Here is a 26,127-nt window from a genome sequence, read left to right on the forward strand (position 1 = left end):
AGGTCCTGTCAAGGGTCTCGTGACCATAGTTTGGTGGCCCACTCATGAGTTTGAATAAAAGGATGACAGCATCTTCTTTCATCTCAATTTTTAAAATACCAATTTTCTTTCTGCATCAGATATACCTACATGTGTCCAAAATGCTTTTGGGCTGCCGTCTCCTTGGAGATGATGGGTGTTCTCTGGCCAGGCAGATTCTGGCTTTCTTAACTCTAAAGAGAGTTCAGAACCTCTGGCCAAAAGCTAGCACAAAACTTCCTGAACAAAGGGCAAGGTATAATGCAATCTTCAGAATAAATTAAGTAGAACAAAACACATCAAAATTAAACAGCATTTTAAAGCGTAAAATTAATGCTATTTCAGGATCATTTCATATAAGGAGTTATCAAACAGCAATCTAATCAGTGCATCATTCTGCCGGCCTAAATGATGCTTTTTAGCTGTTGTTCTGATTCTTTTTTTTTTTTTTTTTTTTGAGACAGAGTCTCACTCTGTTGCCATGAGTAGAGTGCCATGGCATCAGCCTAGCTCACAGCAACCTCAAACTCTTGGGCTCAAGCAATCCTCCTGCCTCAGCCTCCTGAGTAGCTGGGACTACAGGCATGCGCCACCATGCCCAGCTAATTTTTTCTATATATTTTTAGTTGTCCAACTAATTTCTTTCTGTTTCTTTTTTTTTTCAGTAGAGATGGGGTCTCACTCTTGCTCAGGCTGGTCTGGAACTCCTGACCTTGAACTATCCTCCAGCCTCAGCCTCCCAGAGTGCTAGGATTACAGGCATGAGCCACCCCACCCGGCCTGTTGTTCTGATTCTTGATGCATCAAATGTAACAGTAGAGACTCTTAAAAAGTACATATATATGTTAAAAAGTAACTAATTTGCCTTTTCTGGGATTTTTCTCCCATGCATGTGAAGACCTGTGTTCAGACACTTCTAGATATAGTGTCAGATATAAAGTAATGTGGAAGAGTCTCTAGCTCAGCTAAAAGATAAATACCTTTGGGCTCAGGAAATCCAATGATACTAGCCTTTAATCAGAGTAGTAAATAACCATCTGATAAAGAGAAATAACTGTCTTACATGATGAAATGGGTGTACTGAGGAAGCAAAGAAGTGAAGATAACTTTGTCAGAAGACTTTATGATTCTTGTTACTTGGGAAAATTTTCTTGGCATGATAGATCTTGTGTAAGTGTTTCTATCTACATCCCTGAACTTCCAAGCCACTGAAGAAAAACAATACCGAGATTGAAAAAGCCTGATTCTTGCCTAATTACTTGAAAACAATTGTTGCTGGAAAAATCTTTAAGATGAGTTCAGTAACGGTTAGTGTGCTTGAATTATAAATTCTTATTTCCCATCATATTTAGTCTTATTGCTCCCTAGGCATTCTTGGTATAAAGTTCAAATTTTTTTCTGCATTTTTTAAGTTTAGTTGCCTATTATGAAGGCAAGCATCCTACGTTAGTTATCATATAATTCCTGACAATTACAAAGGGGCTATTTTGATTATGGAAAATCATCCTACTAAACAGGTAAACAATAAAGAACAATCATTGTCACTTATTTGCCACTGTGCTATAGGTTGTGGTCCAATGAAGCCCCCTAGTGGTCAAGAAGACTCACTCTGTTTGGATTTGCATCATGCCATTCATTAAAAAAGACACAAGCTGTCACTTGAATGTTCTCCACAAAATGTCTGCTGTGTGGGAGCTCTAGCCCGTGCTTTGAGGGTCTGCTTCTCCAGAATCTTTTTCAATTCACTTGAGAGGTCAATTATTTTGTTTTAAATCCCTGGAATACTGTGAGAAGCAGGAGCCAGGGTGATTATTAGAGGTTTTGGCAGAGATAGTTGCAGTGACAGTTGTCGTCTTCGAGCAGCATGAAAAATGGCTGTCACTCACAGGCAGGGAGAGGCTGAGCTAGTCTGAGACAAAGCTGGACTTGGCAGCCACAGCTAAAGATGTTAGCATCTTCCTGCTAGAAGGCAAATCGGGGGAAAAAAATGTAGTGTGTGGGAAGCCAACGAAAATTTAAGTTTGGCTACATTTTTACAATAAGGGGGGCTTAAATTTACCTGAAATTAGCTACATTCAAAAATCTACTATACAAAGAAAACACAACTCTAGAAATTGTTTTGCTGTCCAATACACTGGGTGAATGATATAAACGTAGATGATTGTTTTATGTTTAGCCAAAAAATCAAAAATCGTTCGAGCTATTATGATCATGACTATTTAAAGAATATCAAATTGTTATAGAAAGAGGAACCAGTCAAAATATGCTGTTTTTCCCATTGCCTGTAGTATTTAGCTGTCAGTCCTTTGCTAATCACTTCCTATTAGGCATACATTAAACTTCTTGCATATTTCCCCAGTGGTAACAGATTTAGTGTCATTTTAAAAACAAAAAACAAACAACAGCAGCAACAATAGATTACCTGTACTCCAATCCACAAAATTTCCTCCTGAGATACATAAATGTAATATTGCTGAGAAAGAGCTGAACACGGAAGTCTACACAATGTGGGTGTTATTCCTGTAGTTCATCTGAGTAGTGTTGATGAATGTGAGCTAATTCCAATATGTATTTATTGTTCCTGAGAAATGTGTCATTGCTAAATTAGCATTCTCTCATGACTGGCAAGCAATCAAAAGGACTATAAAACTCAGCTCTTCAAAGAGCCTTTATCAACCGAACATAGCTGCATCTATTCCCTTCTCTCCCCACATCTATAACATGGCAAATGCAATTTATTTTATAGTGTTCACATTGTTCAGAGAAGAGAGAAGGTCACGTTTGGAATTTTAACAATATATATTCTCATCTTACACCCTGAGTGGAGAGCTGTGTCTATTGTAAGCCTCTGGTTTCCATTCAACAAGCTGGAGGAAATTACCTTACCCCAGGGGATTATCTTCGCTGGAGGTTTGCTTCCCAGCCCCCAGGGGACCACAGTCTCCTAAAAGAAGCATCTTGCCAGCTGCATACAAGGGCAGGTCCCTGTGCTCCCACCCCAGCTGTTGGAGGTGGGGCAGAATTTCCTGCCTGGGTCTGCAGGGTGGAGTCAGAGCATGGCAGGGGAGGGGAGGACAAGAGTAGGGAACAGGAGCGCCAGCTGCAGCTTGCTTGAGACACTGGAAGACACAGAAACCACCAGCTGTGGTTTGAGGAGCATAGGACAGAGGTGTCCTCCAGCCACAGCGGGCCCATCTGTGTCTCCTGAGAGCACCAGCCCATCATCAATGACCAGTGAATGGATGGGTCACGTACACCTTGCTGGCTTGAGGTCTTGCTTTCAGCCACCACTAATCAATGAGAACTATTGCTGGAATGTCTACCTCAGTGTATAATGACCCAGAAGAAGAGGCAGCCCTGTTCTCTACTCCTTTTCCTTCTTCCCCTCTCCCTCCTCCCCTCTTCTCCCTTCACCTCCTTCTTCTCCCCCTTCTTCCTTCTTTTTAAAATGGCTGTAGGCAGGGTAGACACGGGATGATTATATCGGATTGGGTGACTCTCTTAGAGGAACAAAAAGAGGAACTGACTAGTGTACAGCGATTATCAGTCCCATTCAAGGAGATAAGACAAGACATCAAGTTTAAGGGAGAAGCTCCCTCAACATGACATCCAGAAAGGGAAGGTGAGGATCAAAGTGTGCTGAGAGGAAGAAAGGGGAAGACAAATTAACACTGGAGCATGTTGTGCCCTGAGACAGTCAGGAACTAGCAACCAAGGGGTATCTATCAGCAACAAGAAAACCACTGATCTGAAGTCCAAGTAAATTTCACTTTGGAGGGATATGTGTAGGGCTGTTCTGTTAAAAGACTGTCCATTGTTTTCTTTTTCAGTAATTAATGGTCATACACTGTGTTTGCGGCTATTACTAGAAATTGCAGAAAATCCAGTAGTGGATGTGAAAGATGCCAAAGGACAGTAAGTGTTCTCACACTTAGCCTTGGGTTAACCTGTCAGTCATGACAGGTAATTGGTTGGTTTGTTAAGTAGCTAAAAGAGCTGACTGCTGAACCTAGAGGTTGGGGGAATATTTTATACTTGGGTGAAATTCATGCGTGAGGGCTCTAAAGAAACAAAGTGACTTTATGCAGAGTATGTATATCTGAGAAAAGTATTGTGATCTAAGAGACCAAAATATGTGTCCCTTTATCAACTAAGATGGACCCTAAAGTTAAAGAAACAAAAGTTACCTACCGGCAGGGAGGTTTCAGGGCTCAGCTGGCATAGCAACTTCCAGCTACAAGAAAAACCATGCTCTTACTAAATACCCTAACAATAGGAGCTATCAGGCAAATTATCAGACCCTCTTAACTCTAATTTACTACAGCTCTGATGCACATATGACTGGCCTTATAAACATTCTTTTCTGATGAGCAACTATAAGCCTTAAGCCAGTTTCAACCAACTTACAGAGACTGTTCACAAACTGTCTTGTGTCCTGTCATTCATCTTTTGATGTAAAGAGCCAAATTCCACCTCATTTTAATGCTAAAAGCCCACCCCAAAGTGAACATGGGATGTATGTTACATATATGTTTAGCCATTGTACATGTGCTTAACTCCCCTCATAAATATGTATAGCTTTTTCTTCCAAACCTGCTGAATATGTATGACTCTGTTGTATAATCTGGACCCTCTGGGGCATAAAACCCAACCTGCCTTTTCCCCCTTAAAAGAGAGAGCACCTTCTGCCGGAGACTATCTCTTCCCCATTTGCAAATTGATATCACCAATAAAGCTACCATTTAGCCATCCTGGTGGCCTATGGACTACAGCAGGCAGGTGAATATATGCATACCTTGATGAAAAAGATCACCCTTTGGGGGCTGTGGCCATGTTTCTTGCCTCTTTTTAATATTCCCTCCTTTGTTCCCTCTTCCCACCTATTTTTACCCTTTTCTGAAGCTGCAACGTCCCATTTTTTAATTAACAATCGCAATAAGATAGACCTCAAGAGATTATCTCCATCATTAAAATCCTTCAGATTTTTATTCTTCCTTAAGTTTGTTTTTTCAAAGTAATTTCCATCTGTTGGCCCATTCCCCACCCAATCTTCTCTTAAAAATAGGCAATGTAAAGCAAAATAGCACTAGTAAATAGGGACTAGCCCTAGGCATGTAAATTGGTGCCATAGTCAGAACCTCACTTCCCAGATCCCAGCGCTCTGTTCTTCTCCCTACATTTGTCAGACTTTTCTTTAGGGAAAGAAGCTTTGTTTAAATGAAATCTTGAGCAGAAGTACAACACAGAATACTAGGAAAGTAGAGCTGCTCTGATAGAAGCAAGAGGGTCTTCTACATACACACACTTCCTACCCAATTGATATTTAGTAAATGTGACATAGTTCTGAAAATGATGGGATTAACATGAATCTTTTGAAAAGGAACCTTCCCTGCCTCATCCCTAGGAATAATTTCACTGACACCATTCCATGTGGCCCTTAGAGCAGAGGCAGATGGCTTGTTCCATGTAGCATATAGCAAATTGGGGACACTCAGAAAATATTAAGCAGTTGTCGAGGGAGAGAGAGAGAGATCCTCCCACTGGAAGTGGTATTTTTTTTTTATCTCATTTTTAAAAGCCTACTTTGTCTCTCTCCCTAGAACCCCACTGATGCTTGCAGTAGCATATGGACATATTGATGCCGTTTCATTGTTACTTGAAAAGGAAGCAAACGTAGATGCTGTTGATATCCTAGGATGCACGGCTTTACACAGAGGGGTATGTACATCTTTCTCAGTGTTAGTCAAGCAATTTTTCAGTGAGCTTGTTTCTTCTTTTTTTCCCTCCATAGAATTTTTTGTAAAAACGTTGTTTCCTAACATAACCAATTAACCTCAGTCAGAAAGAAATTACAAAATCTTTTGCAAAGGCAAAATAATGGAAGATATTCTCAGGTCTTGCTCTTAAAATTTCATGTTAGATTATAGATAAATAGATACATGAACACCTACTGTTGGTGGAATTGGTTCTGTTTTCTGATTATAATATGCATGCACATGATAGAAAATTTGCAAAATATTTTTTAAGAGCAAAGAGAAGAAAATCACAATCACTGGTAATCAGACCTCCTGGAGATAACCAATTTTTGATGTGTATATATATCTCCAATCTTTTTTTCTGTATGGAGATTTATTTTAAAAAGAGAGAATACAGAAGATATTATTTGGAATCTGCTTTTTTCCTCTTAGTAAAGTAAGGACTTTCTTTATGTCACCTTTTAATGCATCATCATTTTTAATGCTCCCTTGTGTTCAAGTACCATAATTTATTTCAGTGATTACCAGGTTGGGAGTAGTCATGCTATTTCTAATTGTTCTTTATTACAAATGATGCCAAAATATCCTGTGGACAATTTTTTGCACACATCTGCTGAATTGTTTTTTTAAACATGTCAAATAAAAGAAATGAACAAAAGCAGAAATCATAAAATTGCTCTTTTGGGATGGTGCCAAACACCCTGATAAATGAAAAGAAGAGGGACTCCACGTGTCATAATCACAGTTCTGATTTCTCGGGCACTTCCTCTGGGTCGTGCAACAGGCTGGCAGCTTTTGCATATATCTCATTAGTCCTCACAATATCTGAGGTCATTATTACTATTCCTATTGACAGGTGAATAAAGTGAGGCACAGGCCAATTGACCTGCCAAGGGAGAGCCAGGATTCAACTCATGTCCTCCTAAGGCTGATGTTTACCATTGTACTTTTCATGGCTATGTTTGGAGAATCAAGAGATGGTTCCAAAATGCTGGTGTTCACTGACTTTTCTGTTATGAATTTTGCTGGGGTTGTCCTGCCTCCCGCCCTTGAAGTAGGGCACAGTCTGCTTTCTTTAAGGCCCAGGGATCTGTCTACTTGCTCTGAGCCCAGCCTCATTCAGCCAACTTCTTTTCTTCCTGAGTCTTCTGAGGTTTGTTTTGTGTTTTTAATTGTAATGCATCAGATTATGACAGGACACGAGGAGTGTGTGCAAATGCTGCTGGAACAAGAAGTGTCAATTCTCTGTAAAGATTCCAGAGGGAGGACGCCCTTGCACTACGCAGCCGCTCGTGGCCATGCCACGTGGCTGAGCGAGCTGCTCCAGATGGCTCTTTCCGAGGAGGACTGTTGCTTCAAAGATAACCAAGGCTACACACCATTGCACTGGGCTTGTTACAATGGTGAGTTGCTTGTCATTTGACTGATTCCACTACACTTCCCACGCCAGGACCTCTGTGACCTCAGTGGAGGTGAAAACATAGCATAATGCTGTAAACCATAATTTCCAATCTTTCTGCCCCCAAGATACCTTTGTTTTTGTTTTTTGTTTGTTTCTATAGTCCCCTTTCCATGGCTGCTATGATGCCTTCCTTGAGCAAAATTCACTTTCCCCTTCTTGTTAATCAGTAACATATAACTCCTAATCAGAACTTCTGATAAGCTTAAATAACTAGCTTTAATCAGGGTTTCTGAGCTACATAAGATAACCAGGGATCCCACAAGGCATTAAAATAATATAGCTAAAAACAACAAAAAAATGATTTCATAATCTGTCACAGTTGATTTCTAGTAAATGGATTATCTTTTGGCATTTTTAATTTAAAAATTTGTTTATTTTTAATTATTATGAGTACATAATAGCTATATATCTTTGTAGGGTATGTGTGATGTTTGATACAATGTGAATTAATCAAATCAGGGTAATTGGGGTATCCATCACTTCAGGCATTTATCATTTCTTTGTGTTATGAACATTCCAATTCTATTCTTTTAGTAATTTTAAAGCATACCCTAACTTATTGTTAATTATAGTCACTTTGTTGTGCTATCACATATTATTCATTCTATCTAACTATATTTTTGCACCCGTTATCCATCCCCATTGGCATTTCTTTTTTATGTTTCATATTCCTCATTTATTTTGTTGCATTTGTTATTTGGGAGACTTTAAAAAGTTTTATTTCACTTATTTGATTAAAATGGAAATGCATGCTAATTGTACCAGTTCAAAAATACTGGTGTCTAAAGTAAAATTGTTTCCATTTCCAAACCCACTTTCTAATATTATTTGATGTGTATCTTTTATAATTTTTCCTTTGAGAATATAAATAAATACAAATAAATGTGCATCTATTTTTTAAACTGGAGTCATAGAATATCATACCATAGCCTTTTTTATTGGTGTTTACTTAAAATTCTCTTGCAAATATCCTTACAAGTCAATATGTATCAATATGGATTGAGCTTTTTAGTAGTTATATATTATTTCATAACTATAAACACACCAGAATTTATTATTTATTCAACCATATCCCCATTGATGGATATTCAGATTGCTTGCAGGTTTTTTCCTGTTACAAATAATGTAGCAATATGTGGCTTCATTACCATACTGTAAATTCTGTCAGAATAAGTTCCTGGAAGTGAAACTATTGAGTAAGAGGGCATATGTATTTTTTAATTTTAATAAATTATACCATATTACTTTGCAACAAGGATATCATAATTTATTGCTCTGCCAAACATGTATAAAAGTTTTATTTTCCCACACTCTTGCTAGCCCAGGATGTCACCTTTTTTTATTTTTGTCGATTTGAAGGGCAAAAAAAAAAAGGCATCTCATTGTTTTAATTTGCATTTCTCTATCTAATAACATATTTATTGGCTATTTGTGTTTCCTCTTCTGGAAACTACCTTTTCCATCCATTGTTCACTTTTTTCTTCTATTGAGTTATTTTTTCTCATCTGTTTGTAGGAACACCTTGTCTTAGTGATATGAATCCTCTGTGTGTTATGTATCTTGCAAATGTTTTTGTTCCTTGTATATGATGTCATTTTTCATGCAGAGAGTTTGAGCTTTTGTGTAGTTAGTTGATTGAGTCTCTCAGATCTTTTTTTATGGTATCTAGGCTTCCCATCTTACTTAAAAAGGTTTCCTACCCCTAAGATTATGTGAATATTTTCCCACATATTTCTTAATTTGCTTCTATAATTTAATTTTTATGTTTTCAATTCTTCTATTAACATTTTAATTTAGAAATTGTGATTATTAGCTCCAGAAAGTGTTTTTTTTTTGTGTGTGTGTGTGTGTGTGTGTTGTCTTTTTTTTAAATTTCAGAATATTATGGGGTACGAATGTTTTGGTTACATAAATTGCTTTTGTACCATTTGAGTCAGTTATGTGTGCCCATCCCCCACATAGTGTGCATTGTACCCATTAGGTGTGAATTTACCCATCCCCTCCTCCCCCTCCCACCTGCTTGATTTCCAATGAATGTTACTTCCATATGTGCACATAAGTGTTGATCTATTAGTTCCAATTTAATGGTGAGTACATGTGGTGTTTGTTTTTCCATTCTTGTGATACTTCAGTTAGAAGAATGGTCTCCAGTTTGTGTTCTCTAATTGTATTGATTTAAGATCTCATGTGTTTTCATTATAGTCCTGTTTTTTTTTTTTTTATTGGTTCTGCCTCAATGAGAGCCACATTTTTTACTTCTTCAGTTTGGTTTTGGTTTTGTTCCATCCCTATCATTGGAGGATCTTTTTTCTTTTTCTTTTTTTTTTTTAACCCACTAATGGATGAGGGTTCCCTAGCCCACATTTGGGTCAAGCTGTGGGGCCTCCCTGGCACTGGAGAACCTGCGAGCAGGGACAGAGGCAGCAAGAGTGCTGGTTATCATGGCAGGCCGCAAACCTGCTGCAGACCACATACTCTCCCCAGGGTCGGTGTGGGAGGTCTCTCTGTTCTGAGGCCCCTCCAGGTACAAGCAGGAGAGGAGGAACAGCCCTCTCCCAAGCAATTTACCCCTTCAATGTAGCCTTCCTCCAGGTCTGAGGTTCAAGCTCCCATTTTTCCAGAATCCCCTTCACTGGGCATTTTGAAATAGTGAAAGTAGTTCCATAATCTCCAGTCCTACCTACACAGACTCTTAGGTTGGGATTCATATAGTCCCCACCTAAGGGATGGTATGTGTAGGTGCTACGCTAAGCTGGGTCTTTGGGGGATTCGTACTAACAGAGGAGTTGAAGTGTCTGGGACTATTTGAGTGAGAATTGGATGCAACTGGAAAGCTAAAAAGTATAACTTGCATAAAGCTGGGGGCTTTTTAAGTTTGTTACTTCATATACTTTTTAATCCTCCTAAAAACAGTATCACCTTTTCTCTTTTTAGGTTCAAGAAAAGTTTGATTTGTATTTTAGTACTTCAGATTGTCCAAGGTACATCATTCTGAGGTAGATCATAAGGGAACTTTCACTAATTTAGCACTGAGTTCAGCCCAGAAGAGGTTTCAGGGCAATCTGTATTCCAAGGCCAGATAGCAACACCTTCCTGCCTTATAATTTGGAAACACATAGAGCCTTTTTTACTTGATTTGTAATGAGGGAAAGCTTAGTAAGGCTGGGGAACAATCAACTTTTTTCCCAGGAGACAATGCCAGCTGCTCAAACTGGTAAGTACTGTAGTGAGCAGGACATATATCACCTCACAAACCACACTGAGGTTCTTTATTAAGTAAAGTTCCCACAATCCTGTGACACAGGTAGGACAGGTATTCCTAGTCTGATTTTATGTATGTGGGAAAACTGAGGCTCAGAAATCCCAAGTAAAGTGCCTTAGGTCACTGTTAGGATGTGAAAGTTACTAGGTGCTCTCAGCTGTTTGGAGAAAGAATTCTCACACCAGGAGTAGAATAGTTTTAGGAAAGAAAGCTCTTTTTTTTTTTTTTTCTCGAGAAAGAAAGAGAGGAGGAGGGAATGGCCACAGCACACAGAAGGAGAAAGAAAGCGCTGGGCAGTTGAGGAAAAGTAGCTGGGTGGTTTCAAAGGGTGAAGATGCCTTTTTTCTCTCTGTCTGTTTTAGCAGGCTGATAGCAGGAGCAGCTACGGAGTGGCAGTGGTGTGTTTTCTTTTTCTTTTTTTTTTTTTCCTTTTCTCTATGAAGCCAGCTTATCTGAGTCCTTGAAATGTGTTTCTCCCAGGAACTGAGACGGAGAGTTGGAGTGGGGAGCTCGTACCCCTACTGTCCACTGAGGGCTTTTCAAGGCTGTGAAAACAAAACTCTTAGGGAGAGGGAGTTAGGTCACAGGTTATTTTATTTAAACAAAACAAAGGGGGTAGTTGTGTTGTGAGTTGTCTCTTCAAAGGGAACAATTATGTGTTTGAGTTTATTTCTGTCACTTTCTGTTTGATGGTTTATTTTTCTCTGTTAGGTTTATTAGTAAGACCACCTTTCCATCACATAAGTGAACTGACAGCTGTGACCTTACTTAACTCAAATTCAGTTGATTTGGAAACCACTTGTCATTTTGTTGAAAATAATTCTTCACGTTAACTTATCTACTTATTTAAAAAATATTTATTGTGTGCCCATGATGTACCAAGAACTGTTCTTGGTGCCATTTAAAATGTTTACATTGTTTTTTATAGTCAAAGCCTTTTCACAAGCCTTATCTTAAGTATTGTTTTCTACTAATCATATCTTTTCCCCTTCACTAGAGTGTGTAACTGTAGGTAAACCTATTCATGTGGATGAAAGGTAAATTTCTGTTATAATTATGGGCAAATTGAGGCATGCCTATGTTAGGCATCTATCTCTCAAGAGCTGAAAGTAACATAGAATCTATTCTGCTTACAAATGAGGTGTCTTATCTATCTCTCTCCACCAGACCATATGGCCTTCACAGTTTTATTTGTTCATTATGTCTCAGAACACCTGTGAACAAGGTTAATAACATTTTGGCGTTTTGTTAATTTTATTCCATGAAGAATGAATATTCAGCCAGTTCAGGAAAATTCATAAGCCAGAATTCAGTACTTAATGAAAAAAAACAGATTGTGTTGAACAGTTTCTTTCTTGGAAATTTTAAATTCTTTTGATTCCTTCCAGGTAACGAAAACTGTATAGAGGTACTTTTGGAGCAAAAATGTTTTCGCAAATTTATTGGTAATCCCTTTACTCCACTGCACTGTGCAATGTAAGTAGAAATGCTGGAAGTTAATGGCATTACTTTAATTATTTTAACTACACATAGAGAAATTGCCTTTTAGGGAAGGAAAAAGCTTTTAGATTACAGATAAGAGTAAAACATTCCATTTTGCTGCTAAAGACAAATAGGTCTGATAGGAAAGTGTGGTCCCTAATGTTAATGATTTTCCAGGGGCTTTTTTTGGAGTGCTCACATACCAAATGCATGTGAAAACTGCATGAAGGGGTGGGCTGAGAGGCACACCATACATGATGTGAAGAACTCTTGCAGTGTAACTCACATTTGTCTGCCAAATTCTAAAAATAAGTAAGGATTAACAACAATATGCCTGGGGATGGTTAGAAAGACATTTTATGCCAGAAAGACTTTTCATATATTGTAATTCTCCATTTTTCATATATTGTAAGTCCTTTTATAGTAAATGTAATTTTTGCTCCAGTCTCACGGTGTGAGCCGTTGTCAGAGGATAGTGACTTTAAGTCACAGACTGGGGGTCTGTGTTCCACTGGGCATCCATGGTCAGCCTGAGTCCCTCGACCTGAGGATGCTGTCTCTACATTGTCTCTGGGCTTCCCATGAAGCTGGGTGATTTGATTGGAAGGATACTGGAGGCATAAAATAGATCAATAAAGAAAATGTAAGTGACAAAGAGTCAGTAATTTGAAATCTGAAGTAATCATGTCTATTCCATTTTGGTATCTCCAAAACACCAAATGTGGTGCTTTGTACAGTGGTGTGCAATAAACTCCTACCTGGTTGTATAGGGGTTGTAGAGTGTATGCCATTGAAACCTATACCACAAGTATTTGCATCAGATTTTTTAAAATGCATCACCAGATTGTTAAATACACAGTGCATAGGAAGATGGGGTAGAAGAGGATATAATTTTTTTAAGCGAGATTTTTACATTAAAATCCATTTTTGTTTTAGAATAAATGATCATGAGAATTGTGCATCATTGCTACTTGGGGCCATAGATTCCAGTATCGTCAGTTGCAGAGATGACAAAGGCAGGTAAGTGATCCTAAGGTGGCATGCCTTTTATCTTGATGAATCTTAGTCTCTGCTTTGTGGCTGCAGAGTAGCCAAACACCTATTTTTTTTTTAATTGAAAGAGTAATATATAAACATGTTTTTAAAAAATTAAATATTATAGAGGGTATATAGTTAAAAGAACTTTCCCTTTGAGCCCAGAATCCCTAACCTCTTCCACAGAGAAAGCTACTGGACAATGTTATTTCCAAATTTTTGTATTCTCCTAAATATTTTCTGTATGTATCTACAAACATATGTGTGTATATATATACACACACATTCTTTTTGTGCAAATGAGAGTGTTCTATAACAGTGTTCTCCTTTTAGTATATCTTGGAGATCTTTCCATACCAAAACATACAGATTTACCATATTCTTCTTAAAGCTGGATATACTATAATTTACTCAGCCTGCCTCTATTGAAGAACATTTAGGTTGTTTCCAATATTTTACTGTTTCAGAGAGTGGTGCAGTGAACATTTTCATATGTGTCTGTACACCTGACCGACCAAATGTAGGTGAAAGATAAAGTCCTAAAAGTGGAATTACTTGGTTAAAGGGTTGATAGTTTTTAATTTTGATAAACAATGGCAAGTTATCCTCTGAAAGAAATCAACTATCCACATTTAGAGGATGTGGGCTTTTAAAATTTTTATTTAATCAGAACAATTACCTACCAATTTAAGGCTTAATTTTAAAGATATCTATCTCAAAGATGAAAGTGAAGTCACTGGAACTTAAGATTAAAGGGTCAGTAAAGATGCTAATTTCATTATCAGGGCCACCACATACACCCCCAAATCTAGGGGCTGCCATTCACATAGTTGACACTTCACTGTCCACCTGAAATGGCCTTTCCAGGGGGCTTAATCATTATCTCTATAAACTGAGAAGATGTACATTCTTAAGACAACATCATGTACATGTTTATTGGGCAATTACTAAAGAGATGGTAAGTTTAAAGGAAACTAAAATCATATTTGTTTTAAATCTTTAGGACACCCCTCCATGCGGCAGCGTTTGCTGATCACGTGGAGTGCTTGCAGCTTCTTTTGAGACACAACGCTCAAGTGAACGCAGCAGACAATTCAGGGAAAACAGCACTGATGATGGCTGCTGAGAACGGGCAGGCAGGCGCTGTGGGTGTGTACTTGTTTTGTGCACTTCACATTTACACCTATCCAAAAACCAAAATAATGCAACATCAGGAAATCAGATGCTCTCTTGGTATGCGTGTAAACAAGGGCCACTAACGGTGTTACTTAAGCCACTTCCTGCTCAGTCATCTGCAGTTCCCTGTTACTTAATAACTGGTGGACTTTGTGAAAGAGAGCTAACCTTTCTGCAGTGAAATTTCCCAAGGGTTTAGAAACCAAATATAACAACAGAATCATTTTAACTGGAAATAGCGAACTGTAAAAGCAATTAAAATTAATGGCTGTCAGCCTTAGATTTGGATAGAACAAATATGGCAATAAATTGCTTCTTTCCTTTGAAAACATTAAATATGATTATGTGAGCTATGCTAATTTAAATGTTATAGTTTTTGTAGTAACTTCTTCAATATGCATGTAATTAGCATCTAGTCTAAGTAACCCTCTTTTTGGCTTTTTCTGTAGATATTTTGGTGAATAGTGCCCAGGCTGATCTGACTGTAAAGGATAAGGACTTGAATACACCCTTACATCTGGCTAGTAGTAAAGTATGTAAATGAATTTAAAATATTGTTACTTAGTGTTGTAATAATAATAGTAGTAATGCCACTGAAATTCTGTCTATCTCAGAGCCGTGTAGCGTGGCTCTTAGTTAAGAGGTACATTTTTTCAGGATGTTGTCAACTGTAAGTGGAATCAAAGGGGAGAGAAGGAAAGGGTAGAGCCACCGGGTTGGTGAGAATATGCCTCATCAACATGAATGATAAGGACATGCTTTTCATGGCATTTGCCACTTGCATTCTTGCCACAGTCTGCCTTGATGCTGCCACTGTGTCTGTCTGTCGCCCTGGTTGTGGTACCACATTTTGGTACCACCTAGAAGGGAAGGACCCTAGTTATATGGCTTCTAAAATATAAGCAGCTCCACTTGTTTTCATTTTGTTCCATTTGAAGACGTAATAACACAGCCAAACAATACTCTACTGTGCAGCAAATGAATGTATCTATGTGTATTTCTGCCCTTCCTCCTTTTTCTCTGGAGCACAGTTCAAATCAAAGAATATGTTTGTTTGTTTCTTCAAACAGCATTGTGTTCACATGTTGCTTAAGATTCCTGCTTCCATAAAAGATAAATTTGTTTTTAAATATAATTTATATATACATACATATATATGATTTTACAAAAGTGGGTCCAAACTGTTTTATAACTTGGTTTTATTACTAAATCATATATTATGAATATCTTTCTTTTAGACATCATGTTTTATGGTGTTTTGGAAGAGATATGGTATTCCACCTTAGGGATGTGCCATCCTTTATTCAACCTATCTCCTATTATTAGACATATAGCTTATTTTCAAATATATTTTACTGGAGGTTCAGTACATGAAATGCCTGGGACCAGAAGTGTTTTGGATTTCAGATTTTGGGATATTTGCATTATACCTATTGAGCATCCTAAATCTAAAAATCCCAAATCCAAAATGCTCCAATGAGCATTTCCTTTGAGTGCCATGTTGATGCCCAAAAAGTTGTGTATTTTGAAGCATTTGGATTTCAAAGTTTCAAATTTGGGATGTCCAACCTGTACAAATAAGGCTTATTGTAGAGAAATCTTTTTTAGGAATCCTTACTCATTCTTTTAAGATAAATTCCTAAATGCAAAATTATTGAGTCTAGGGATACAAACATTTTTAACACCAAATTGCCCTCTAATAAGGTGACAACAGCTTACACTCCACCAGCAGTGCATCAGAATGAAACCTCCATGCATATTTCTAAAATTATATTTAAGGGTCCAGTTGGTACCAAGTGATGGTGATTTATTTCAACATAGTTAAAATATTGAAGGTGTTACCTATACCCAGTGGTGTCAGAAGTCTCAGCCATTCCTTTCATTGCTTGCATTTTCTCACTTCATGCTCTGGGAAGCCCATGGAAAACACAAAAGTGCTCAGTTTTATGCAGTTTATTTTGAGGTGTAGTATTTTAGTGAACATAAGGGCAATGCTTTTTAAACTTTATTGTGCGAATGAATCACCTGGGGATTTTGTGAAATTACAGATTCTGATTTATTAAGTCTGGGGTGGGGGCTGAGAGTCAAGGAAATACTGCTGCTGCTGGTCTATGGGCCACATGTTGCTTAGCTAGGGCTTAGGAAGCCATGACCCCTTAAGAGTGCACCAGGCTTGAAATCATGAAAGGATCTCTGACTTAGCAATTGATTTTCAAAAATGATCAACCATCTATTGTCATAAGATACAGAGAACTATCTTCCCTGGTTGAGGAAGAAAAGAATTAGCTTTTCTGAAATAGGGCCTCTTCACAATATAAGGCAATAATAAATGATGATGAGTGGCACAGATAATAGGTGTAATGGGAATTCTAAGGATAAATGCTTCACTGAAGTGGTAATTGAAGGCTTGAGATAGGAGGTGGGACTTTTTATGTAGTTTAAAAAGTAATGTTGAAGAACTTAAAGGATACTCCCTATTTACCAGCTGACCTAGCTAAACTAGCATCTGCTTTAGCTCTCTGGACATTAATTCTAAAATTTATCTTAGAAATATTAATATTTTAGATCAGACTTATGTTAACTAAGTCCTAATAGACCTTATTCAGAATCTCAGAGTATCTTGGACCAATTTGCTTTCTAGAAGAAAAAAATTACTCAGGAAATAGTCTTATAGAACGTTTTTAGGCAGAGGAAATTCATTTTCAATTTAAAGGATAATGAAGTAATTTTTCAGAAACTTTTCTGTGTCTCTGTCCCATGTTTCTTATTCTTTTTCTTTATTAGGGTCATGAAAAATGTGCCTTGTTAATACTTGACAAGATACAAGATGAGAGCCTTATTAATGCAAAAAATAATGCACTGCAGACGTAAGTGTAACTACCAAAGTTTGACTCAGACCCCCAGTCATAGTCATTTGTTAAATAAATATTTAGAGCCTGCTAAGTGCCAGGCAAGCTCTGGGGAACACAGTGGTGACAGATACAGACCTGGCTTCCTCTGCATAAAGTTGACAGTCACTTACCTACAAATGCTGATCAAGCTAGACAGTTTTAGTTAGAATCATTATTTTGATATGTCTTCATAGAATTTTGTGAAATCTGTGTTTTTCTTTGCTGATGTTCCTGGAGTAACATTATAAATTTAGTGGGCTGTTAGAAAAATCTTAAGGGCTTACAGACTGACATATTTGGGTAAACTATTTGTATTATGCATTAGCATTATGTATTCTGACTGGAAAATGACAGTTTTATAAATCAGGTTCCCAGAATACATTTGAAGAGTTTCTAAGCTATTTGTCTTAATTATATTTTAATATCATTCAGTGTAATCCTCAGTGTGAAAGATCTAAAAGCTGCTTCATTTTCCATTTTAGGAAATTACTTATGCATTTGTTTTAAAGGCAAAGGAATATTAAGCTTTTTTTTTTTTCATTTAAGATTCTTTTTTTCTTTTGAGACAGAGTCTCACTCTGTTGCCCTAACTAGAGTGCAGTGGCGTCATTGTAGCTCCCTGCAACCTCAAACTCCTGTACTCAAGTGATCTTCCTGCCTCAACCTCCCCAAGTAGCTGTAGCTACAGGCATGCACCAAGACACCTGGCTAATTTTTCTATTTTTTTGTAGAGATGGGATCTCACTCTTGCTCAGGCTGGTCTTGAACTCCTGAGTTCAAGCAATCCTTCCGCCTCAGCCTCCCAGAGTGCTAGGATTACAGGCATGAGCCACCACGCCTGACCTAATTTAAGATTCTTATGCATTATATAGCACAATATATTGAGTTTAACATTATTCTTTAAGGTATTATAAATTCAGTAAAACATCTGTGTGCATTTAGCAATAAAGAGTTTTGAGATTCTGTAAATGGGGATGATATTAAAGCCAGTCTTACTGATGAGCTAACTGTGTGGAACAGTGATTCAAATGCTGTAGTAGAAATCAAGTGGTAAAGAACCTTCTACAAAACACCCAAGATCTTGAGTTCTTCCACTGTCTTCCTATGTACTGTCATTGAGATTGTTTGAGATGCAGAATATTTGTAACATCTGCAGAGAAACCTGGGCCAAATGTGTAAGAACAGTAGGATCGTTAGCACCTGGAAAAGATCTGGTCAACAAATACCGTTTTTAAACAGTACAAATATCCACATACTATTTGTAGATTCTTAAAAACTTCTTCCCTTTAGTGACATGGGCTAACCAAAATGCTACATTCGCACACAAATACGTACCACAACTGATGCTTGGTCTTGTGTTTTTTAGACCCCTCCATGTCGCTGCACGCAATGGCTTGAAGGTGGTAGTTGAGGAGTTGCTGGCCAAAGGGGCCTGTGTCCTTGCTGTAGATGAAAATGGTAAGTGGTAAAAGTAAACAGCCACTGCAGGTACCTTCCATATGCTGATTAAGCCAGAGGAAAATGAGAAAGATAGGAGCTAGTTAAAAAAGGCTGTGAGAATTCTCTCCTCCTTGGAAGTTCTATGTGTGTGAGAAATCAAACGATGATAATTCATCCTGTCTGTCTTTTTGTAAATCACATAGTCTACCTGTAGCACACCAGTGCTGTCCATTTTGCATGTAACGTCAGCAGCTGGTCTCTAACTCCTCAGCATGGTGGTTAAACTATCTTAGACACACCAAAAAACTTTCAACTTGGCATTCAAAATTCTAACTGCGTATGCTGAAGAGTTAGGGATTACACATGTCATTAGTGCATGCTCAAGGGCTCAAGTAAAAACCTAAGTCTTTGATCGTATTTCAGTTCATTCTGAGATCAAACCTTTTTTTCTTTTTAAAGTACAGATCAGAACTCATATTCCCCATATGGAAATTTGGAGAATAAGAATAAAATTTCTTAACTAATGTCTACACTTGAAAGCTTCTCCTGATCTATATAATGTTTCTTTTCTAAATGAACTAATTCTTAACAGAAGCTTTCTACTCTGCTTCCTAAGAAATTTTGAAAGCTAATGAATGCTAGAATTGTACTAAACTGCCATTTTAAGCAGAATGCCTGTTAACCTTGAGGAGCAAAAAAGGAACTTCTGGATATTTATGAATTAAGTAATTTTTTAAATGTGGCATTAATTGTGGCATTTAATTAAAGCATTATAATGTATTAATATAACTCAATTAACTGCTTATTACAGGTATTGGAATTAGCAGCTCATGCCTATTTCTCAGAAGTAAGCAGCCATACTGACATCATTAGCTAACTTTTATTAGTGTTGGTTTTGCAGCCCCATTTATCCTAGCATGTACCCTGCTCTGTCCCCAACCTGACTCATCTAGGAAGTGCAGATAGTTCTCTCTTACCCCATCTCTTTGATTTTCCCACCTCACCTTTCCTCACCCTCTTATCTCCATGATATACCTTAGGGTTCGCATGCAGAGGCCCACAATTTTTCTCCAAAATAACCAAAGAGAACAGAATAAATTAGTTTTGCCTTTCTCTGGTGTAAATCTGCTGCATCTGCGGTTTGCTATAGCAACCTCAGGCCCAAGAAGCCCGGGTCAGTGGAACTGCAGCCTATCTCGGAGCTTAGCTGCATCCCGTAGGCCTAGGGACATGTGGGGGCGATTTTGTGCGGTGCTACAATTGGAATTCCTTTACTCCTCACTGACCTTTGTGGAATAGAATGCTAAAATACCTGTCCATTCTTGTTTGTTTTTATACCAGAAAGAAGAAGAATCTCTTAAAGGGTAGGGCAGGGAAAGCAGGTCAAGTGATGATAAACAAAACAACAAGATGTTAAGTTTCGCTGAGCCAATTCCTCTGAGTGACCGAGTGAGGGTTCTACTCGTTGGGTAGTAGGAACTCTGGCCAACTCTTTCAGGCCAGTGGAAAAAAGGCTGGACACAGGCAACAATTAAGTCAAAGAATTATTAATTGACCCCCCCAAGACACAGCTGTTTTATGTGTTGAGGCAGTTTTCTCATCTGGACTAGACACATCAAGTCTAAACGGTAGAGAATGACACGACTCTAATCATGGCAAGCATAGTCATTTTCTTACGTCTGTTACATTTCCGTTTCAGATTTGGTTGGTGGGCTGGCTATTTCTTAATGTTCTGTTAAATTTCTCTTAAATGATAGTAAATTTTTAACCACAAACAACCGATGCCTTCCTGTATCTGCTCTATTCAAATGATTCCATTTTTCTAAAACCAGTTCATCGGCATATGCTGTATATAGCGTATATATAAAGTGACATAACTACATTACTCACTTTTATGGTCATGTAATTTCCAATATCCTTTCCAATCTGACACACAATTAGCTAACAATGCAAAGTCATTGTTCTCAGAATGAGAGTCCTACTCAGGCCCAGGCCTGAGGCTCATGGTGTGCGTGTGCTCTCAAGTGGAAACGTCTTCCCGGTTGTCCTGTTGCTGTTTTTTGTGGTATTGTGTCCCACACCCGCCCCCCTGTGTTTCTGTTCACTAGATGAAGGCTGGAATTCTGCCTAACTTTGGATGATATGGTGCTTGCTGTAGTCATGTGAGCTGGAAAAAACAAAGCCGAAAAGCCCTCCATAGAACGTCTCCCCCTCCCTCTCCCCTCTAGCCTCACCCCGAGCATGATTTGTGGAGAGTGACTCTCCGTTTCCCCCCCGCATGATTTCTAACTCGACATGCATCTCGGCTGCTGAGATCCCGCCAGATGTAGTGTGGAATGCTCGCGCCGCCTCTGGACGCCCGGACTAACCACTGCCTTGTCTGCATTTACGCCCAGGTCATACCCCGGCCCTGGCTTGCGCTCCTAACAAAGACGTGGCTGACTGCCTGGCCCTCATTTTGGCTACCATGATGCCTTTTTCTCCTTCCGGTACAATGACGGCTGTCAACTTCGTTTGCTTTAAAAAAGACAATTTGAGCAGGACAACCCTCTCCAATCTGGGTAGCATGGTTAGCCTGTGCAGTAACAACGTAGGCTCGGAGGATGGGTACAATGAAAATGATTCTGATTCGGAAACATTTTGACTTTGGACTGTAGAAGCTTTTCCTTGATCACCTGTGTTGGAGGAAGGGAAAGAAGCTTGAATTCCAGATTTATGTTGTGTTCAAGTATTATTTGGGGCTCAGGCTCCCAGAAGCCACTAGAGAAGGAATTAAACCAAGGGAGGGCAGAGAGGCTGTTGGGTGAAACGTTCACACAGATGGGCCCCGATTTTGTTTTGGTCATGTTTTCTTTAGATCTAAGGTACTTCTGTGAAAGTCTACCTCTCATTTTAAGTAAGGAATAAAAATTGTATTTAATTCCTTTTCTTTGGGGATAATGCAACCAAGAGGCAACTGTTCGCTATAAAGAATTTTTTTTTCATGTACTCAGCAGTGAGTTCTCAGAAGTATATCAATGTGGCATTCAGATCCCCTGGGAGGGGAGGGAAGAGGTGAGGTAGATAGGAAACGCCTCAAACCTCTTCTCACTTTGATGTTTACGTCTTCACTAGAAGCCAAAGGTAAAGGTGTTCATCTTCAGAAATAATGCCTGTAATAATCTTCTTAAGGGAGTCCAACTGTTCATATCCTGTCTATAGCAAGCACTTAAATATCCAGAACTTCTTTCTGAGAATCTTTGTTAAAGTTGCCAGATGAAATGAAAAACTGAACTTTTTTTCGTTTAACACAAATATAGCACCCAGTGTTCCCCACAACAAGCTTATAACTAATTTTCACCCAAGTGATTGAACTCAAATCTATCTAATAACATTTCAGGTGAAAATTATATTGCACCAAAACTTTGAGACAATATGCATATTTAACATTAAACTGCCCCTTGTTAATTCTTTCTTAAATCAAAATACTAAAAACCAGAATCATCAGCATTGTTCATCAATAGTAAAATGTTAATGAGCTTCTCAGTCAAGTCATGCCAAGTGAGTGAAAGTGTGACTACAAAAGGAAACAAAGAAAGTAAAAGCAGAAAGTAGAAACGGGTGATATAGAAATTAAAGCCAATTGCCAGTTGTTTGATGATGAATCAACATAGTGAATACTGTGTCTACTCCCTCTGCCAAAGCTTCTAGGTCAAATGGACCCCGTTCCGCACCTGGAACAGCTATACAAAAAGAAGAATGAGACTCTTTAAAAATTATGCACATATACACACATGTGTGTGCATATGTATATATATTTGTATGTATGTAGTTCATCAACCAGCTATCCATGAGGACCAAAATGCTTCAGTCTAAAATGGAAGATTTAAATTTTTTTCCTTTAAAATGCAAATGAGAACTGAAGTAGCTTTTCTATGGAGTTAAAATGTAATCTTTTGGCATACCCGTCTTTGTTGTATTTTCTATTTCTTATGACACAGATTTCTAGTTGACAGCTTAACATTTGTAACTGATGATGTGTCGATCACGGTTTATTTTTTTGCCAAACTACAGAAAATGTCCATATACTTTTGATGTAAATGTGTTTATATTTATTTGAAATGAAACAAATACCAAGGAAACATCCATTGTTTAATTGCTATATATCTTATTTGGAATAACAGAAAAGTGGAAAAACACACTTGACCCTGGGCTAGCCAACCGCCCTGGGGTCAGACCCAGCATTGCCACTGCTGAGGTTTCCAGTGGACCCTCAGGTTCTTCCGTGTTGGTTAGAGAGGGGTACAACATCCATCCCTCAACCCCAGTCTGTAGCCAGCTAGAGCTTAGAAGACATTGCAATCTGTATGCTCTTTTGCGAGATGAAGACTGAAGTGTACAGTGGATCATATACACAAAGGTGGCCCAAAGAAAGATCCAGAAATTACCCTAAATACACTGAAAATCTCACATGGTCCCAGTAACCTAATGGGAAATGATGTCATTGTGTGGGCACATGTGCCAAGAGGAGAAATAAAAATCACCAGCTCAAGTGCTATTTTCCACTTGAGGAAGAGACAAGAAAGAAATATGTTGAATTAGGACAGTACTCTCCCACACTTTATAATGGGTTTCATTTTCATCCTGGAAATTTTTATTCATAGTGTATGTGAGAGATTTTTAAAACAGTGTTCTGTCATATCTGGATCAAATACAGATACTGTATTATATTTTTCATCTAGCTGTAAAAAACTTTAATCTCTTTTAATATCCTGGATTTAATTAAAACTCATGTTGGATTCTTCACAAATGAGAACTTGTTCAAAGGACTTCAGAACTGCTATTAACTTCTTTGACAATTTGCAACATGACCATGATTTTTTAAAAAAATTCTTGGTGTTGTGTTTCTCTCCTTCTCTGTCCTTTTTGTTTATTTAGAGAAGATGAATTTTTAAAAAGTAGATAAAGTGCTAATGAGCAATAATGACCTTATCTTTACCAAAACACTTAAGGGAGATCCAATGTTGAAGAAGCACAATATACTGCGGTGTCTTTTTCTAGAAGTGAATGGAAATCTTGCTCAGTTGGCATTAAAAGCAGGAAATAACAATGCCTGCTTTAATGGTGAAGCGGTGTTACCATGTTTCCTGTAGACTAGCAGAGAGTACAAGGATCCTTTCAGCAAAGCTGCGACCAACCATGAGACATTATCTTCTCCATGGAGCTGCACTTTTCTCCACTCTCTCTTACCAATAGGAGGAGGACAAAGGAACAAAATGAAATCATGCTCACAATGAATCACTCAATATATCTCTCTCTCTACCCCCCCCCTTTATTTCTCTCTCCCCCCAAGACCAAATTTTTTTCTTTAAGCAATGACTTTAAAAACTATAATTTCTGTGTGTTTTGATTACATCTCCTAGAAATAAAATTATGTTTGTAACGTAGCATTCTAAGAAAGAAAAAAACAGAAAAATGTTGTGTTTTTTCATTGTGTCTTAGTTGCTTAGTGCTTTTACCTAAGTGTGTTATTATTAGACTGTATTTTAACCACAACCACAGGGATCATGTTTCATTGCACTTAGCTATTCACCAGTGTCTATCTTTGGTAAATACATTACTATCTGCAAATTGCCTAAAATCTGCTATGATTCTACAGTAAATAGCTCAGGGGATTTCTATTTATCACTACTAAAAGGGCACCATAGTATGTTTTGGTACTTTAGGCAGTAAACACTGCTTCATTTATTATTTTATTATTAAATTAGAACAAGAACATCAAATGAATTTGCTGCACTAGTTATTCTTTGTACTGTTGAGCAACTTGGTGTGCTTATCTGTTGCGGTGGTTGAAGAACTCATCCCTTTTTTGTCTTGTAATATGAAGTTAGAGTGCCTTTTATATTTGTATATTCGGAAAATGTTCTGTGAAATGTTTTGTATTTTTTTCATTTGAGTGTTATCAGAGCAATATGATACCAGTGAGTTTTCATTTCAACCTTTCTTTGAATGTATAAAGTGTCTTTTTTCCTATTTCCCCCTTTACTTGCATTGAGATGAATATGAAAATGCTGAAGTTTTCTATGGGAATTATGTTGGATTTTGCAGTGCTAAAATGCTTTCTTCTTACAAAACTGTAAACCATAGGTCAGTATTATAGGGGAAAAGCGTTTTAAGATAGTGACAATCTGAGTGTTTATATAAAATGTAATTCTATGTGTCTCTTATGCAGTGATCTAAAAGTTCAATGCAAATATCTTTTGTTTGGTAGTTTTGTCTACATATTTTATGCTTTAGCATGTGCAATATATATTTGCAAAGCACGATGATACAAATCTGGTGCCAGTGTTATATTTTGCATAACATATTTGTAACAGCATAAAATATTGTTTGATGATTTCAGTGGGATTTGTCTATAATGTTTTTTATGTAAATTGGAGTTGAATGACTCTGGTAAATGTCATGATTGTAAAAATGAGGAAAATGACTTTTAGTTCAGTGAATGACTTTGAACCAATCTGAATCTTCTCAAGCACAGTTTAATACTTTTGCAACTACTGAATGCTCTAATAATGTAATGAAGTACTTAACTGAAATATACTATGGAAATGCATTCAGATGGTTATTTTTACAAATAAAAGCGGTACAAATATTGTTGCCATTTGTGTTTTCTTTACTCTTTCCAATGTATGCTTTTTACAAATTATGCTAATTTAAATCTTTGTCCCCACTCAAACCATATTAACTTTAAATTTTGAAAATAGTTAAGATAAAAGTGTGTCTCCAGATTTGCTATTTGTTTGTATTTCACAATTAGAGGAAAAAATTAAATATGTATGTTTGTGTCTATTATATTTATTTATGACTCCAACTTTTTCCATGAATGATTTGAGCTGACTTATAACAAAAGACATGGGGTAAACCAGAAATAGATGAATTAGGACAGGGAAGAAGAATACCAATAAATGCAGGACCCGTACAACTTAACCTAGTGGCTATGACTGAACTTGAGTTTTACTCTGAGCTTCCTTGCAGCTGAGGTAAGAGGGGAAATATGATCAGTTATACAGTTCACATATATCAGAAAGGAGGAAGCCTACTAGGTCCTCAACCTTGTGAAATCAACCATGGTTATCTTTGTCTCTGTCACCACTACCCTTCAGGGGTTTTACAGCAACACAAGAACCTACCTTTCTGTACTACAAAAGTATCCATAGAATTTCCTTCTCCATCTGTCTCAAAATTTCTCCCCTTGAGTAGTAACTTCAGGGACAGTCCCTGGAAGCACTAAGGAACAAATTCCTAATAATGGAGATTCCAGCAAATGAGAAAGAGATTTTGGGGTTGGGAACTGTCTGCATTTCCTAAATCACAGCATCATAGAATGTTAACAGTTCTTACAGTCCAGGCCAATCCCATCACCAGCTGTTTTTTCAGTTTTTTTTTTTTTTTCTTTTTGAGACAGAGTCTCACTCTGTTGCCCAGGCTAGAGTGCTGTGGCATCCATCAGCCTAGCTCACAGCAACCTCCAACTCCTGGGCTCAAGCAATCCTTCTGCCTCAGCCTCCCAAGTAGCTGGGACTATAGGTATGCGCCACCATGCCTGGCTAATTTTTTCTATATATT

General features: G+C 37.8%; 1 protein-coding gene across 3 annotated transcripts in view; it reads left to right on the forward strand.

Annotated features, from left to right (window-relative positions):
* Nucleotides 1-25,159, forward strand: part of ANKRD44 (ankyrin repeat domain 44) — a 284,470-nt gene extending 259,311 nt beyond the window's left edge. The window contains exons 19-28 of one of the 3 annotated variants that reach the window (XM_045558960.1): nucleotides 3,849-3,933; nucleotides 5,619-5,736; nucleotides 6,961-7,177; nucleotides 11,887-11,974; nucleotides 12,917-13,000; nucleotides 14,019-14,164; nucleotides 14,641-14,723; nucleotides 16,976-17,058; nucleotides 18,449-18,540; nucleotides 20,919-25,159. In XM_045558960.1, the coding sequence (XP_045414916.1) occupies nucleotides 3,849-3,933; nucleotides 5,619-5,736; nucleotides 6,961-7,177; nucleotides 11,887-11,974; nucleotides 12,917-13,000; nucleotides 14,019-14,164; nucleotides 14,641-14,723; nucleotides 16,976-17,058; nucleotides 18,449-18,540; nucleotides 20,919-21,166 (1,244 nt within the window). In that variant the 3' untranslated portion in view covers nucleotides 21,167-25,159. Of the gene's footprint in view, nucleotides 1-3,848; nucleotides 3,934-5,618; nucleotides 5,737-6,960; nucleotides 7,178-11,886; nucleotides 11,975-12,916; nucleotides 13,001-14,018; nucleotides 14,165-14,640; nucleotides 14,724-16,975; nucleotides 17,059-18,448; nucleotides 18,541-19,333 lie in introns of all 3 variants that reach the window. The other 2 variants (XM_045558961.1, XM_045558962.1) reach the window with 2 other exon arrangements.
* The last annotated feature ends 968 nt before the right edge of the window (nucleotides 25,160-26,127 follow it).

This window comes from Lemur catta, chromosome 8 (assembly GCF_020740605.2).
Source record: "Lemur catta isolate mLemCat1 chromosome 8, mLemCat1.pri, whole genome shotgun sequence".
Classification (NCBI taxonomy): Eukaryota; Metazoa; Chordata; class Mammalia; order Primates; family Lemuridae; genus Lemur; species Lemur catta.